General features: G+C 40.2%; 3 protein-coding genes across 8 annotated transcripts; all 3 read left to right on the plus strand.

Annotated features, from left to right (window-relative positions):
• Positions 1-1,906: 1,906 nt before the first annotated feature.
• On the plus strand, positions 1,907-6,999 carry LOC115021188 (zinc finger protein 22-like). 2 transcript variants are annotated; one of them, XM_029451420.1, is made up of 4 exons: positions 1,907-2,040; positions 2,551-3,089; positions 3,900-4,403; positions 5,254-6,999. In XM_029451420.1, exons 2-4 carry the CDS (start codon positions 2,597-2,599, stop codon positions 5,907-5,909), a joined length of 1,653 nt encoding a protein of 550 aa, XP_029307280.1. In that variant the 5' UTR covers positions 1,907-2,040; positions 2,551-2,596; the 3' UTR covers positions 5,910-6,999. The 2 variants fall into 2 exon arrangements, with proteins under 2 accessions (XP_029307280.1, XP_029307281.1); XM_029451421.1 differs by lacking the exon at positions 5,254-6,999 and adding an exon at positions 5,014-5,092.
• Positions 5,918-12,981, plus strand: znf576.1 (zinc finger protein 576, tandem duplicate 1). The gene is made up of 7 exons (XM_029451408.1): positions 5,918-8,916; positions 9,008-9,266; positions 9,681-9,881; positions 9,957-10,049; positions 10,171-10,357; positions 10,465-10,672; positions 11,248-12,981. Exons 1-7 carry the CDS (start codon positions 5,935-5,937, stop codon positions 12,505-12,507), a joined length of 5,190 nt encoding a protein of 1,729 aa, XP_029307268.1. The 5' UTR covers positions 5,918-5,934; the 3' UTR covers positions 12,508-12,981.
• Positions 12,982-13,116: 135 nt separating this feature from the next.
• Positions 13,117-17,630, plus strand: znf576.2 (zinc finger protein 576, tandem duplicate 2). Of its 5 annotated transcripts, none has more exons than XM_029451422.1 (6): positions 13,117-13,390; positions 13,701-13,833; positions 14,524-14,709; positions 14,791-14,906; positions 15,602-15,745; positions 15,873-17,630. In XM_029451422.1, exons 3-6 carry the CDS (start codon positions 14,565-14,567, stop codon positions 16,716-16,718), a joined length of 1,251 nt encoding a protein of 416 aa, XP_029307282.1. In that variant the 5' UTR covers positions 13,117-13,390; positions 13,701-13,833; positions 14,524-14,564; the 3' UTR covers positions 16,719-17,630. The 5 variants fall into 5 exon arrangements, with proteins under 5 accessions (XP_029307282.1, XP_029307286.1, XP_029307283.1 ...); XM_029451423.1 differs by lacking the exon at positions 13,117-13,390 and adding an exon at positions 13,549-13,564; XM_029451426.1 differs by lacking the exon at positions 13,701-13,833.
• The last annotated feature ends 311 nt before the right edge of the window (positions 17,631-17,941 follow it).

The following is a 17,941-nucleotide window of genomic DNA, read 5'->3' on the forward strand; positions in this document are numbered from 1 at the left end:
GAGAACAAATTGTTGCGAATATTGTCATGGACCAAAGGGAAAGAAACTGCAAAACTGCAGTAACTGCTATCTCCCTCTACTTATAAACCAATAAATGAAATGCATTCAAAATGGTTTTAGTGTTTATCTTTACATGCGGGGAGGGGATTAATGTTTTTTACACAATGAAGTGTTTGCAGTGGAAAATCCTTTTCCACTAAAGTATTGCATATTATAAAAATGTGTTTTAGGATTTGAAGCATGTTTAATATGCAATAATAGCAAGAACTGAGCTTTCTGAAAGTGGTCATACTATATTTTTATTAATGAATGACAAACAGTGAGTGCATGACTTCTGTGCATGTTATAGCTCTTATAAAAAGCATTACCATAAGCTTATATATGGTATAATCAGCAGTTTGAAGTTTTAATGGGGTTCGCACTGTAAGTAATGGCTAAGTTATTAATACAGTGAGAGCTAATGGAGCTCAAGAGACTTCCACACAATCGCATTAATTATAAATCCTATCATCAGCTTATGCATGCTTTATCAGCTTGCCATACTAAGCAGTTTTTCATTCTAATGTAGTTTGTACAATACAACATGTAATGATATGAATACCACAAATATCTAAAAACAACAACAAATCCCTTACCTACAGAGGTTTAAAATACAAGCATTAAAACTAAATGACAACAGAAAAGGCACAGATCACATTTAAGCAATACAGTATCTCATTAAATTTGTAAATGTCAATAAAGCATTTTGAAATACAAACAGTTGTACCATTAATGGTGCAGCATAATGCGCTAATGGACTTTTATTATTAGTCGTTTATGGGGGTTTCCAGGGGGTGCATCCTTTGAAGAAGATCCTATACACACTGCACTGCAATAGCACCAGTCTTTGTACTTTTGCCAGGTGATACAGTACAGTATGCTTTATTCGGCCTTATTCAGTTGTGTCCCAGGAAAGACTTTCCCATATTTTTTCTGTGAGGATGTTATTTAATTTGATCAACAAGACTTTAATTGCTAATAGTAGTTACATTGCTGTTTACAGGACATTCCTTTGCTGAATGGTGCTGAAAGCCTTGTGGTTGTCTGGTGTTCACGTAATTTGTTACAGTTGGCCTTTACTAGACTAGCTTGTTCTCTGTTTTTCAGTTTTACATGAAGATTTCATAAGACATGGCTGAGATTCAAGTGAAGGAGAATCTGTGGACGATAGAAGGAAACATTTCTCACCAACGAACACCTCTGTATTATGTATATACTGTATATGCAGAAAAACAATTACCTCAACTCATACCAGAGTCTTTACGCCTTTGAAATCATGTCCAAGTCTCAACTCTAAAGATTTGAATTTATTGAAAGGATATCCCTTTGAGATGTAGTATCTCATTTTCAGGGGGGCCTATAGACATAAATACTAAATCATAAACACAATCAGACAATAACAGACATTACATAACATACTACAAATACACAGACACAGACATGACATAAATAATAAATCAATAGACATGAGTAGCAGTAGTGTCCTTCAGCTCACCTGTGCTACAAATAAACTGAAGACAAAGTATGCACAAAAGCATAAACAGGTTGATTTAAGATAAGAGAATAGCACTGTTTAACATGCTGAAAAGTATACAGCTGAAGGGGAAACATTGCTTCAACTGTAAACTGTTGAATAAATATCATAAAATAATAGTTTTGATTTTTTCTTTTGGGCTCTAGTACAATACAATTAACTTGACTAAAGATAACATTGTAACTCCTGCTGTATTGATATCTAAATGTAAACAATGGTTGCTTTGTTGTAGTGTGTTACCAGAGTCTCTGCAGCGCTTCTGGACGGCTGGAGGTCTGATTGTGGGTAAAACCACATTTCCCATGAACCCTCTGCGGCCCTTGTCAGACGTGACGTCACGGTGTCTGCATCTTTTCTGTGTTGGCTTTGTGAGAAGCGACGCGGAGATGTTTGTGAGGACGCGACAGCCTCGGTAACCTTACATCTACATCCTCCTGCGATCATACAGCTATACGGGATGTAAAAAGGTGGGACGTAGAAAGTGACTGAATATTTAGTATCTTTGGCGTCGGAAATGCTAACATTTGCACTCCGGACTTTCACCGCATATCAGTAAATTTAAGCTAACTGAGCTACCGTTATCTGTGTATCTGTGGTTATTATGGAGGATTTGTTCAAGAAAAGCATCAGCATGTTAAAGCACACTATTCATACACTATTCATACAAGTCAAGGTGTTGAATTTGGGTTAACCACCAGCCTTCAACGGTTGCCCTACATGTCCGCCGGTCCTCTTTTGTAATACAAATGTTTCACACCCATTCATTCCCCTGTCCCCCAGCTGTCGTCTTGTAGATAACAAAGATGCTGTTCACTGCTTTTAAACAAATCAAATAATACAAAGACCTCTTTTTTTATAAAGTAGTTAAATACGTTTTTTGTTTTGTTTAGTATCTTGAGTAAGTGTTCATGTATGTGTTGGTTTACCTGTGTAATTAACAGTAATTCTGTGTTTCTCTGTGGGACCTGATTTTATAGGAACACATGAACAAGTGCTTTTGAGAAGCAAAAGAAGCAGGGAGCCATGGAGAGTCCCAACCAGTCACACAGCGGACCAAACCCTGTGACCACAGCAACCACAGAGCAACCACTGGACACAGAGACTGAAGCTCAGTCAGCACAGAGCGAACCAGGTTCACAGGAAGAAGATAATAAATCAGATGCTCCTGCTGGTACTGAAACAGTAGTAACGCCAGAAGAAAATGGGACAAGGGTGCAAACAGCAGAAACACCTGAAAGTATGCCAGTCACACAAGCAGTGGAGAATGAACCTGCTGTTCAGCCGCTGACAGAGCCCTCAGTTAACACTGCAGGGAAGGAGACGAACTCTGCTTCAAAGCCAAGCGCCCCCTCAGAACCGGCACCTGATACAAATGCAAATCCTGCGTGTGATGAGAAAAAGGCAAAGAAACCGGATAAAGGTGTACGTGATGGTAGGAAATACGTCCCTTCCAAGAAGGCTATGGTAGATCCTCTGAAGATGGACATGTCCAAACCACTGGATATGCCTCTCACATGTGAGTATTTTATCTTTTATTTGTGTCATTCTATGTTAATAGATACTGTGATTTTCCACAGAGGCATGTTGACTACTTTTGTTTTAGGTTAAATCTACAATACTCAACTGTAAAAAAACATCTTCAGTAGTTAACATTGCACAAACATTGTTGTTGAATTTAGTGATATTTGTCATACATATGTATGTATAATGTAGTAACATTATCAAGTTTAGTTAAACCTGTACAGTTAATAGTTTCTGGTATTAGCAGCCAAACATAACACTGCATGTTAGAGCTAGACCAACATTTTAGCAATATTAGCCTATTATATACATTAATTACATGCATATTAATGTCTTTCTCCAAGAGCACTGACAAGTTCCCTGCTGAGTACAAATTGTGGCCAAATTTATAGGATTCTCATCAAAAATGTTTGTTTGCATTATTCATATATGAAACATCAGTTGATATATCATTAATATATTTATTAAACTCATATATTTATATTGATATCTGCCTCAAAAATCCAGTATTGGTCGGGCTATACTTCAGGCTCCAATGCCTAAGGGACAGTAATGATGTGGTTTTCCTTTTTGACTGTGTGGCAATACATGAATGCAGCATAATCTTGCTGGTAAGGGGAAGTTGTAGAAGAAGTAGGGTCTCCTTTCACTATTGTTTTTGACCAGACAAACATTTATTTGCTGTGTGTTTACTATAAGAAAGTGCCTCCAGGGCCACATTTTTATGAATACTTGTATATATTCTAAGTATATTGATGTATGTTACATGTAAACTTTCTCCCCCTCCTGTCCTATTTCACTATAGCGTCTCAGCTCTCTCTGCAGTGCATCGAGTGCCACATAATCTTCAGTGATCACAAGAGCAAAGAGCGTCACCTGAAGTTGAGCCACCCAGCAGAATATGAACAGTGCATACTGAGGAACGCCCTTTTCGCCTGTTACGTTTGTGACCGCCACTTCACAAACTCCACAGAGCTCATGGTCCACCAGAAAGCCCACACAGAGAAGAAACCCTTCAAGTGTCCAATATGTGGCCAGGCCTTTAACAAGTCATCAGAGCTCACCCTTCACAAAAAAATTCACTTTGGCCTGGACGGTTATGCCTGCACTGACTGTGGCAAACCTTGTAAAACCATGACATTGCTGAAGTATCACCGCCGCACACACACTGGAGAGAGGCCATATGTTTGCAAGGAGTGTGGAAAGAGGTTCACCATGTCCAAAGCTCTGCAGAAACATATGGAGTCACACTTGCCGGAGGGAGCTGAAGGAGATGGGGGAGCTAAAGCGCAACTGAAGAAAGATGATGGTAAGAAAAATGTCCGTATTATGGATGTCTTAGCATTTTATATATTTTTTAACATTTTAATAAATGTTAACATACTTTTAATGAATTCTAGAAACATGGCTCTGAGGATGAATTGTAATCAAGTTGTTAATCCCTTAAATTGTCATGTAGCGCCATCATCAGGTCAAAATGTTAATGTGCCTAATGCTTTGGTTTATGACCTAATACTTACAAAAGTAATTACATTCCCATCAGCCTCTGCTGGAATTGTTGCATTTAGGGCTAATTAGCAAATATTAGCATGCTAACATGCTAAACTAAGAGGATGAACATGGTAAACATCTTACCTGCTGACTAGCATTTAGTTTAATGAACCGCTGTGCCTATGTGAAGCCTCATAGAGCTGCTAGCATTGCTGTAGACTCAGTATTAGTCTCATTTTCTGATTTAAAAGCCTTTCCAACAGGGGAGTCTTAGTTTAGATTAATACTGTGTAGTATGTGAATTCTATTTTAATATTTTTGTAGCCAATACATAACTATAAAAAAGGAGATATGGTCTTGCATGAATTAGTCTACATATTAATAAATTAACTAATGTCATTATTAAGTTATTGTATTCTTTATTCTAGGGATGGTGAAAGCTCTCTAAATATTGCTGTTGTAATAGAATAATGAACTTAAATAATAAACAAAACATATATCATTATTGTGCTCACATTTGTGTCTTTAGGCCTCTTCATTTCATATCAGTACATCTATAACAATGATAAAATTCTAGAAAACAAATATCCACCCGGGAGCAGGACATATGTTGTGCTTTTCATTGTATACCATAATTCATCACAACTGTCTTCTTTTATTATCTTTAGGTGCTTCTACGATAAAGTATCCTTGTTCTGTATGCAAGGCCACTTTCAAGAGTACCAAGACACGACTACACCACATGAAAACTAAGCACAATGTGCTGCCTGCTGCAGCCAGTAAGGCCCTCCCAGCTGTGCACCAAGTAAAACACTGTACACCCATCATAACGCCAATAACTTTTTGCCAACCAGCACTACTACAGGTGGGGCCCACTGGACCTTTGCAAAAGGTTGATGCCAATATTGACACAGAGCAGATTCGCAGACTTATTGAATCTTTGGGAAATGTACAGAAAGTAAACCAAGTTGTCATATTGGGGCAGCTGCCACCTAATGCCCCACCACTGGAAGTGCATCAGATATCACAACTGGCAGAAACTGTGAATTTTAATTTCCATCAACCGCAGATAGATTTTATGGAACTGAAACAGACCGAATCTACCATAGTTGAATTGAACCATTCAAACAACCCATGTTATTCAATGGAACAAACAATTATACTGGAACCCATTACGCCAGATGGGCAGTTGGAAAACCCCTCTTTCTCAGAACTAGGTTCCCACATAGCAACAGGTGAAAATATAGAGCTAACACTCGTTCAGACTGAACAAACAGAGAGACCCACAGGAGAGGTAATGCATCAGATCCTTCAACAGCCCTGATAATAGTGCAATTCATTCTGATCCTATGGATCAAACAGTGTATCAGAATGAAGTAGAGCAAGACCTTGAGCAAACAGTCATCTTAGAATTTATACCAACTGTGGAGCTGGAACATTCCCAAACTGTGCCTCAAAATGAAATCCCGTCCTCTCTGGTAGCAGCCACTGACCTGGAGAAGACTGCAGATCAGATTGTATTAGATGAGCAGACCAGCCTGTCGGTCCCAGCACTTGTGACAACAGTTGAGCTGGAGCTGACACCTTTACAAACAGAGCAACAGGGCCTTCCTCCTGGCTATTTTGTTCCAACAGACACACTTACACAAACAAGTGAATCTGAAACTAATCTCCAAGGAGTGGTTGATTCACAGATGCAAACAGTAAGTCTAGATCAGGACCAATCTGTGATGGATGGACTTACACCACAAGAGACGCAGGAAAATGCTGGAGAAGAACAATCTAAACAAGAACCATCTGAGAAGTTGCTGATAGATAGCAAGGAGGTTCAGGAGCAGGTGGAGAACCAGTCTGAAGTTGAGGATCCACCTTCTAAAAAAGACGTTTCATCACACTTAGAGACCAAGCAGGTGCCCCAGATGTCAGAGTTACCGGTAAATGTAATGTCAGCTCAAGAACTTGTCAAAGTGCGGAAAAGAAAGCCAACCAGTGCGTTTATCTTTCAAGGATATATGCAAGAACTGGTCGGATCCATATGCAAGGATGACTTACAGATTGATGCCACACCTTCCAAACGGCAAAGAAGAAAGAAATCTCACCTTGTTGTTAAATTTGGTCCACAAAACAAAGAGAAAAAAAACAAGAAACAGAAGAAGCCTTCACAGCAGCGTCAGCCAATGCAAGACGAAGGGATAAGAGGTAAAACACCAACAACAAATCTCTCAGAGAAAAAGACACAGAAGAAGTCACAGAAGAAGGGAAGAAAGGCAAAAAGGGACAAGAAAGCGGGGCATTTGATTTCTTCTGCTGAAATAAAATCACCATCATCCACCCAGGACCCACAAGTGAAACAAACCAAAGAGGATAAAAGAAAAAAGAAAAGCAAAAAGCAAAAAGAAGTTACCAAGGATGATGTGATACACATTAGTGAGCACAAAACTTTAGCCTCGCCTGTATTTAAAAAGAAGAAACAAACAAAAATAATGCAAAAAGATCAGCCCAAGAATGCAAAAGGTGGGAAACGAAAGAAAAACCTGGCTAAAGAGGAAAAAGGTAATAAGAAAGAAAGTGCAGCTTCAGCAGACATACCTGCACCACATATAACACAAGATACTCTACTTCTGCTGAAGGGTCATAAACAGCCTCAACTGAAAGTTTACAAGTTAGACCCTTTAAAGGCATCAGGCCAGACACAGGAGGCTTCACCTCATGAGGCTCAAACAATGTTAAAGAGTAAAGACAAAAGATTTAAACATTCGACAAGTCAGTCTCCAAATAATCTCACAGCGGAAGGTAAGCAAAAAGGCGAAAGACCCCAAAAGAACCAGAAAAAGCTTTCGTTGTTGTCCTCGCTGCAGGCTTCTCCTCAAGCACCTGAGAAGCGGCTCACCAAGCCAAAGACCACCAGGAAACGTAAAGCCTCCTCGAAAGTGGAGACCGAAGGAGTGATAACTTCTCATTCCAAGCGCGCCTTAGAGTGTAAGGACTGTGGGCAAAGATTTAGCGAAGTCTCTTCCCTTCAGAAGCACAAGGCAACAGTGCATATCGTAGAGAGTCCTGGTCTCACTTACACCAATGGGAACATCTTTGAAGGCGTCTCCAGGTTGGATCTTTACCAACTTCCTAAACAGCACATTAAGGTTGTTGAGGTGATGAATGCTGCTGCAGACTGGGATACTGAGCCTGAGATTGCAGAGATGGCATTAGAAGAGAGAGAGCAAAGTGTCTCTTTCCCAGCTTTGATTCCATCCCCATCTTTTCCTGTTCCTCCTTCAGATATTGAAATGATTCCCTATGAAAATGAGGCTGGACGAAAAACAGAAGCATACAAACAATCTCATACCTCTCAACAAGTTCCATCACCATCTGATCAAATTAAAACCAGTGAGACACCTCCATCCTTCACATCTGAATCCCCTTTAAGTACCTCCATTCAGACAAAGAGTTCGGAGACACAAGAGCCTTTGGCATCAGATGAGGATAAGCAAGAAAAAAGTACCCCAAGGAAACCCAGCTCAGAATCTGAAGTGCAGTGTCCCACAGATGAGGACATAAAGGAGGATTTACTTCTCGAGGTGGATTTAGTCACTGTTGGGGAGCAGAATGAGATAAATGAACCAACCTTTCATGAAGACACGGTTCCCCAAAATGAATCAAGTGGAACCGGCAATTCTGAGGGTGGAAGCACCAACAAACTTTCTGGAGAAGGTAGTAATGAAACAACAACTGGAAAAAGTCTAACATTACAGACTGTGTCATGCTCCACTCATCAAGTGGTGATCAAAGAAGAGGAAGAAGAACTGCTAGTTCAGAAGAAAAAAGAAGGAGGGGAAGGAGCTGTTTCGAGGAACGCTACAAGGGGTAGGAGAAGAGGAATGGGACGTTTAAAACGGGTCGCGATATCAAAGAGAGCTTCAGTTGGAGATACCATCAGAGGAACAGAATTAGAGAAAGAACAGGATGAATGTCAGGTACTTTACGAAAAACGTCCCATTAGCTCTGATTCAGAAATGAATGACGAAGGCGAGACCGGCACAAAAACTATACCGCGAGAGATCAGTTCCAAATTTGAGGCCAACAAAGCTACTGTGCCTGCTGCATCTTTGTCTTCCATGCCCTCTACGTTAGAGAAATCTCCTGAAGAGCAAGTTATGTTGGAGTCGGTTACCACTAGTGTTGAGGAAGTAAGAGGACTGCAGGGAGGAGAGGAACACGACAGGGATGCTAACCAGTCTCCAGTCATCATACTCGAGAAGTTCCTCACCCCAAGACAGAGCGGAACTGCTGACAAGGAGCCGGGCCTGATGATAGCGAGGAACAATTACAGACAGGTGAGACGCCAATTGTACCAACAAATTCCATACATTAACAATGAATCATGAATTCAACATTGCAAACTTACAATATTCGTTGTGGTTCCAGGGTTTGGACAGCTTTGCTGGTAATGAAGCCCTTGGGAGCCAGGAGATCAAGGTTGAGGAGAATATCTCAGATCCATCATTGGTTTCACCCATATGTCAAAACAGACAGAGTGGTAGTGTGCAGCCCCAGCACCATCGTGATATAAGGACTGTTCTGGTGAAGGAGGAGAGCAGCCTCGTGCTGAATGAGGCCACGCAGGGCAGCAGACGCATCCGATGGAATGTGGAGCCAGTCAACCCTGAAAACACCTCCAGTCCATGTAAGTATTAGGCCACACTGTAGATACATGTTAAAGTACCAGTTCAACATTTGGGGAAATGTGAATATTTTTCTTTCTGAGAGCTGGATAAGAAGATCGATACCACTCACATGTGTGTTCATTTGTTTAGGAGCTTTAGCCAGGAGGTCATTAGCTTAGCTTAGTTTAGCCTTAAGACTGAAGGACTAGTTCAGTGTATTACATTTGTCAGGGACCATGTTCAAGAACATTATTTATACAAAGAGAAGAGATGTATTGTACCAGATTTAGCTATTAGCTATTTTTCAGCTAAGCTAATCACCTTCTAGCTTTAGCTTTGAAACGTGATGCTGAAATGAGCCTATGTGGTGGTAAATTAACTTTGTGCACTGCGTAAGACTGTTCAGAAATAAATGTTTTGTTTTTGGCTTTCAGTAATGGAAAGTGAAGAGGCAACGATTGACGAGGGTTGTGTCACCCCTGAGTTCAACACCAACCAGTGTATCTTCTACCCAGTGAAGGAGGAGGAGAGGGAGATTCAGCTGGGAGCTGCTCAGATCAACAGTGGAAATTTAACAACAGGGGCATCAAGTGATGCCCAGCAGACAGAACAACAAGAAACGGATAGTAATTTAAGTGAGTCATTGCCTTTCCCAGTGATATTTAGCAAAGATTATTGGAAGATTTTAATGTTGAATCTGTCAATAATAGATGAAGGGAGCCATTCTGCACCAGGCTACCAGGAGATGAGAGTGAGAGGACTGTTGCCAGAACCAGGGGTCAGTGACTTTGCAGATGGACAAGGTTTGTTTTCTATTTGAAAATTACCTGTACTTGTAGCTACTTGGTTAACGTCCTTAAGCTATTTATCAAATATGTCGATCATACTTTAGTTAACTTGTCTGTATATAATCTGATCTTTCAGCCGAGGCAGACGCTGAGTGGAAGGATCCACCAGACCTTCGGGACTTTCTCCTCCAGAGCTCTGATGAAGAGGACGTGGGTTGTTTTGAGTTGTCTGATCCTCAGCTTGACTCCGAAGCAGAAGTAATGGCCTATTTCTACAAGAACCAAACACATTGTGCACGGCAACAAGATGAAATATCACAAAAGTACAGTACCTCTATATTGTTTTTGTCATCTTCAAATTTTCACAGAGCACTCCTAAAGATTTTGAGATGAATATGTTAATTTTGTTGTTGTTTTGTTTCTCCCTTAGTTTGCCAACTTCAACAAGCCAGATCCAAGCACCAAGAGAGGAAAACAAGACCACAGAGCCCATTGACTACTTCTCCAAGTATTTTGGTGGGGATACCTGGGTAGAAATTGCCAATTGCACAAATAAACTGTCCAACATGCCCAAACCGGTCACAGCCAGAGAGGTTGCACAGTTTGTTGGCATCCACATTGCAATGGGAACTTTAAAGGTTTGTGCTCCGTTATTTGAACGTTTACTTGGCTCTGTTCGTTAGATGCAAGACCACTAAACGTTTATTTGGTCTTTTTGTCTTTTTATATTCTGACCTCTATTTTAAAGCTCATTTTAATTTGTTGACCAAAGCTGCCTTTTATCATGTGTACAATATAGCGAAGGTGAGACATCTACTGTCTCTTAGTTTTTAAGGCACTAAATGGCCTCGCCCCATTTTATATGCCAGAATCCATATTGTTTTATGATCCTCCACTAACTCTAAGATACTCCAAAGCTGCTCTTTTAACCACAAACACTTTTGGGGATGCTACTTTTAAGCACTACACCCCAAAAATATGGAACACTCTGCCTTTAAATAATAGACTTGCTGACTCAGTGGATAGTTTTAAACAAAAACTCAAAACCTATCTTTTTAATAAAGCTTATAACTAGCAGCTGTTTGTTTATCTTATTTTATAATCTAATCTGATAAACAGAAACACAAATTTTCTTCCTTCCTCCTTGTTTATGTGTATGGTTAAAAAAAGGTTCTATATAAATAATGTTCATTCAGTCATTGTTGTTTTTCAGTTTCCCAGTCCAAGGCTCTACTGGGAGAACTTGACCAAGGTGCCATTGATTGCTGACGCAATGCCACTTTCACGTTTCCTCGAGCTGTCTCGCATGTTGAAGCTTGCCTCTCCTGCAAAGGATCCAGTCAACAGTAATGATCAGGAAGGAAGACATGATAGGGATTTTCAAAATGCACAGCGAGGTAAAACTCTCTCAAGCAGACAAAGTGAACTATGCCAGCGTGACACGCCAGATGACCTGAACAATTCAAAAACACAGACAGATCCCCTGTGGAAGGCTCAGCCATTATTGTGCCGTTTCAACGCAGGGTGCCAGTCACTGAGAAAAGAGGGTGATTATGCAGTTGACCAATATCCACTTCCTTTGACTGGGAAGATGCACAATAAGAAGCTGTCTCTTTACTGTACTACATTAATTGGATTTGGTGGTTTGCTTTTACATGTGGATCTGAAGTTAGGTCAGTCCAGCAAAGAAGATGCTGTAGAAAACATGGTCCCCAAAGGTAGTATGGTGTTTCTATGCAAACAGGAACTGTCCACCCCTGCTATGCTGGAGCGTCTGTTAGCTGCTGGGGTTCATGGTGCAGGAAGGGTCGGAGGAGCCCGAGGACAGATCGGAGATGAGTTTGTAAGCTCAGATGGGAAGCTGATGTTGCGCAGATCACACTGTGGCTTCATACTTTCTACAGCGGGAAATGGCCAGAGGGACATGGCTTCACTCATTGACAACTTTGAGAAGGCCCAGATGTCAGCTCATCTCAACAGAGATTTGCAGAATCTTTACTCTATCCCTCTCACTGCATCAGCCCCAACCTGCTGGCCTCAAGCGGTGCTCTGGTACCTAACAGATCTGGCTTTGGTAAACTCCTGGCTCCTGTACAGACAGGATCACAGGGCAGTGTCCGCACCTTTGACTCTCATGGCCTTCAGATTGGAGGCATCCAAGGCTTTGATCCTCTCCAACGGCTCTGATACCCAGGACTCAGTTCCTCCTCAACCCCCCAAAGAGAAAGCTCTTGCAACAAATGAAAAGCCCAATCCCAGCCTGGTGGAGGAGAGCCCTCTGCCAGATGCAGCCACACGGTACGATGGTTCAGGCCACTGGCCAGAGCAGCTTGGGGAGGGAGAAGGGGGCAGGTGCCGTTTCGGCGACTGTCAGAGAACGTCTCGAGTGCTATGCCTTAAGTGCTGTGTCTTTCTTTGTATCTCACGCAACCACAACTGCTTTTTGAATTTCCACAATCAAGAGCAGTGTTAACTACAGAATTCACCCTTTACTGTTCAACATGTTGCTTTCTGATTGAGAATGTATTTGTGCTTTAGTGTACGAAAACCCAGCTAAACAAAAAAAAGAAATGATATAATCTCCTTACAACTTTTCCATGATGCGTTTCACTGGCAGGGGAATTCTTTCGAAGGGTTATTTGTGCTGCAGTTTAAAACAAATGCTTTGTAATGTGGCTTATAATGTCATTCAGCAAGTGTGAAAATGAATTTGCCTTCAAAAGGAAATGTAAATAAATATACATAGCCATACAATGTGTGCTGAAAAAGAAGCGCAAAATATGATTTTGACATTGAAGTTAGATTTGTTTTTAATATTTATTTTAACCTGACCAAATGTTCAGTCCTTGAAGAGCGTGCTTTTGGCTCTATTAATTTAAACAATAAAATACAGATCATGATGCCATCACATGTTTGCACAAGCCAACATTAAATTTTATTATTTACAGGTGTGCTTTTCCTACTGTGATATGTCAAAATCTCTTGGAAAAAGGTAGATTTATTCATGCATTCAAAAGTCAGTGTCACTAGGACCATACTCCTATACAGAATATGTTACACTACAGGGATATGAGGCAAAAAATACTACAGATATAATTTTACAGAAGATTGTACAAATAGATGGTGTGAAGAGTTAGAATCGAAATTCAAGACAAGTGAGAAGTTGACTTTGTAAAATAGGCTGCAATTTATAAAACATGCCTTTGTGTGTAAGGTTGTTAGCATTCCTTTTATAAGAAAGGAGGTTAACAAAACGATGACAGCACATTGAATGAAAACAATGAGTACTTTTCACTAAATTGTTTTGGGTCACGTGACGACGACCACCCATAGAATCAGACTGAATAGAACAGGAGGTAAGTTCAAATCCATGTTCATAACGAAATAACGTTAGCTGTCCTATTGTGTGTTTTTTAGATGGTAATAATACTTACTACAGTATATTAACAGGTGTGGTAACATTTTGAAAAGGGTATTATAGTGCTATTATGCTGTAGAACTGTAGAAGTAATGTGCACCGTTTCCAAAAGGTTTGTGTTTCTTCCTGCACTCTCTACTATGCAAAGTGCCGATCTGCATCAGCGACATGACAACTTAGCTTGTCTATATATATATTTAAAATATATATATGTTTAATGCTTTGCTTTTAAATATCATCAATAATAGTACCGAAGACTCCGCGGCAGCCATCTTAGTTGTACCAACGGCTATCACAACCACCAGGAAGTGTCCGATCTATCCGTTGTACTTCTCTAGGGTCAACTCTTTCAGTCAAACTACCTTCAAAGAGCGGTTAGAGGTAACGTCTACTCAATTTTATATATGTTATTGAAATAGTTTGCTATATGTATATTCACTAACGTGCACCGTATTGATAAATTGTAGATGTATTCAAGCGCTAAACAATGAGTTAAAACTTGATATGTGAAAAGGCACGAAAAGTCCTCGATTCTCTTTGAATGGCAGCCAGTGTTGTTAGCGCTAACAAGTAGCTGGCAAGCTAGCTAGCGTTAGCCCGCTCGGTAGCCTGGTACTTTATAATTAGCGTCAGGTACTTGCACAGACCTTATACTTAAGCGGTTACCTCTCTTTAAATTGTTACAGCTTAAAATATATACTAGTGAAGGCATTGTAATCAGTTAACTGGCGGCCGGATGCTCATAGGCTATAATGGCGCTTGTTAGCCTAGCTAGCGGCCTTAAAAGCAGCAACTTGAGTGTTTGCTATAGGGAAACTGTACTAACAGATAAATAGGACTGTAGCTATATACGTTGTTGTTTCGATAAAGAGTCATTTTACAGTTACCTCAGCATAACTAGTTGGTGAAATTATTTGTTCGCTGTCATCTGTTGAACATAACTGTTTCTAAACGCATTTAACGATAGCTGTGGGATTACGTTAGGTAGAACAGTGTTGTATGTTCCCGCTGTTATTTCTACTTCATATCTACCTCACTTTCATGTCTGCCTTGTTCTTTAATTGATTCCAGGAAAGTTGTGATTGCCTGTTGAGACCACCCAGTATAACAGGATGGACTCGGGGATTTTGAACATAGAGGAGATAGTGATGGGACGGGGATTGCCGGATCCACCACCTGAAGTTCCCCCTGTAAAGCCAGTAGAACCACACAAACCCACCACTTTCAATGGACCTCCTGCACACACCATTCAACCATGTAAGTGTTATAATGGTCACAACTTAAACTCAGTTTCACTTTGTCTACGCATGGTCTCTCTAATTCCCCCTGTCATTTTAGACCAGCATGAAAATCTGCAGTGTTTCCAGTGCTTCATTACCTTCTGCAGTGCCAAAGCCAAGGAAAGGCATATGAAGAAGAGCCACCGGGAAGAGTATAAGCAACAGCTTCAGGAGGTAAGCTTTACAAAATCAGCTAATTTAATCACTAGAAATGGTAACAGTTTGTGCCACTTGAAAATTCTGCATTAGACAAATTGCCCATATATTTGTATAAATATACTTTTAAATTGGTATTTATGACTGGTTTTCATAAACACAATCTGTTGTCAACCCTATATGCTGACACACGAGTATGATCTTCATGTTGCAGTGCCTTTTCCCTTTTATCCCCTTTCTAATTTTGTGTGCTTGAAAGTACTTGTATAATAGTTAATGAAGCAGGTTTCTTAGGCACCCATTATTAGGTTAAAGGTACAATTTGTCATATTTTCTGGTCTTTTATCCTTTTTATTGCAGTAAAGTTAATAGTATTGTAATGCAAGAAAAAAATATGGTCACAAAGAGTCAACATGCATTCACTTGTTACATCTTGTGTTTCAGTAAGTTATTGGTGAAATTGGGATTTTATATATTTTTTAATGTATATATTGAGCTTCATGTTGCATTTGTGTATTCAATAGAATGAACACTGTATATAAAGCTCATATAATTTAAACATTTGTACTGTGTTAGTTGTCAGTAACCCAAAAATAAACTCCTGCCCATAACCTGTCCTTGGCGAATAAAGGGAATCTGATAAACTTGGGTTGAGCATTTTAATGTTTTGGTCTTGAATTATTAATTAATAATAATTCTTTATTTATTTACAGGGAAACACATTGTTCACATGCTATGTGTGTGACCGCACATTTCCCTCATCTGAGGAACTGACACAGCACCAGCCAACACACAGCAAGGACGACAAGCCTTTCAAATGCGTGCACTGCAAGGAGAGCTTCAAAACGTTCTCTGAAGTGAGTGTATATAAATTATTGTCCTTGGCAGTATTGAAACTAAATACCACCATGAATGCTAAAATAAATACTGTAGTTCATACTAAATGTTTCCTTTTTTTTTTTTTTTTACTTCTCACCTTTGCAGCTCACAGCCCATAGAAGACAGGTGTGTCCTGAGAAACAGTTGGTCTGTAAAGATTGCAATGAAACCTTCCGGAGTGCTGGTCTGTTGCGTACTCATCGCCTTACCCAGCATCCCCGCCCAGATGTAGAGACTCCAGAACAGCCGGAGGACTCTACGAAAACCCACCGCTGTAAGAAGTGTGGTCAGGGCTTTGAAACGGAACCAGAGCTGATAGCACACCAGGAGAAGTACCCTGACGGTCAGCAATGCAACGGCAGTGCTTCATCCGTCAAGAAACGTGGACGGCCTTCCAAAGCGGAAGAGGTGGCAGCTGCTGAGAAGAAGGGAAAGCGGAAAAAGAAGGATGAGGCTGAAGTGCCTGAGGAGGCATTGAAGGCCAGCAGCACATCAGAGTCAGCAGCACCTCCAGCAAAGGAAAAAGGAAAAGCAGGTGGAGCAAAGCGCGGCCGTCCTTCTAAAGCAGCAGCAAAACAAGAAACTGAAGAAACGAAGAGTCCTGAGGATGACAGTCAAGCTCCAGCAAAGGAGAAGAAACCTAAAGCAGATGCTTCTCCTCCAGCCCGTCAGCACCCCTGTCCTGAATGTGACCTTGCATTCCCAGGCTTGATTCAGCTCCGTGCTCACAAGAAGGAGAAACACGCCCCACGGAAAGCCCATCCCTGCGAAGAATGTGAAGAGAGCTTTGCTCGTCCGGAGCAGCTGGATGCCCACATGTCACGGGCTCACGCTGTGGGCCGCCTTGCCTGTCCAACCTGCGGGAAGAGCTTTGGCCGTGAGCGCACCTTGCAAGCTCACCAGAAAAGCCACCCGGAGGAGAAGCCTGACACCCCGAGTGCAAAGAGATAATTCAGACATGGGGACTTTGCAGAAAGTGTATGTTTTTTGAAGATTTTAGTCAGGCATTTGTCCTTTTCAGATGAGTTCGGAATGCTTTTGAGAATGACGTTTTAGCAAGTTTTGGATTTGAAATTGAGTTTTGATTATGAGCTGTTGGAATTTTGGACAGATGCATCTCCTAAATTGACTAACCAAATGTCGTTGAATCCATCGATTACATCCTTTGCCACAAAACATAGTTTATATGTAAAAACAAATTGTTTTGATTTGACTTTTTAAAATGATTTGTTTCAGTTTTTTAAGTGTGAAATACGTGTGGTGTGAATTTTTTTTGTTGGTGTCCAGAGTTGTTAAACTCATGTGTGGAATTTTCTTTTTTTTTACGTTTTTCTTTTTTGTTTTCAAAACAAATTTTGAAGCGAATTAGATGCCTAGTAGAGATACTATGTTTGAATGTTTAGACAGTTTGTCAAAAAGAAATGTGTTATGTACAGCTTCTGGTTCATATTGTGCATTTTCTTTACTCTTAATATTTTGATTATGTTCCTTTCTAAATTAAGTCTCATTGAGGAAGAATTTTAAAATAACATTATGTCCTGCTAAATAAATATTTTGCCTTAGTGCTACAGATTCAATGTGCAGTGTTTGGCATGTGGGCATCAATGATCCACTATAATCATGATTTATCCACTGTAAAAATTACTCCTTTTTAATTTTACACTTATTAGAATAATATTTAATGTCTTGGAAATTTCTTAAATGGAACTCATGACTCTTTATTGCCTTAGAGTCCCATAAGGATCTGTGTATATCATGTGTTTTTCACTGATTGGATTGTTTCTCTCGCCACTGCAATGTGTCTGGACACTGCAAACATGTAATAAAAACATGCTATCCCAAGGGAGGCTGCTGAAGAAATAACTTGCCTTCTTGTCTTTGTTCTCACTTATAATGCAGGAACACAAGATTCAGATGTAAACTGTTTGCTCAGCGAGATTGCAAGTGGGCATTTTTATCAGTATCAATGTATGTTACTGTAATATTCCTACAGGGAGTAATATCCCATCATGCAATGTGGGTTGTAAGTTTATAGTGACAGTCCCATATTGTATATTTTGTTATCAATTTAGTATATATTGATTTAAGAGTCTATAGTTTTGGCATACAGTAGCTATGCTGTAATGTTTATTCATTAATTTAAGCCCATGTACTTAAGTAAATACATCATACTT

Source organism: Cottoperca gobio, chromosome 16 (genome assembly GCF_900634415.1).
Source record: "Cottoperca gobio chromosome 16, fCotGob3.1, whole genome shotgun sequence".
In the NCBI taxonomy this organism is placed as follows: Eukaryota; Metazoa; Chordata; class Actinopteri; order Perciformes; family Bovichtidae; genus Cottoperca; species Cottoperca gobio.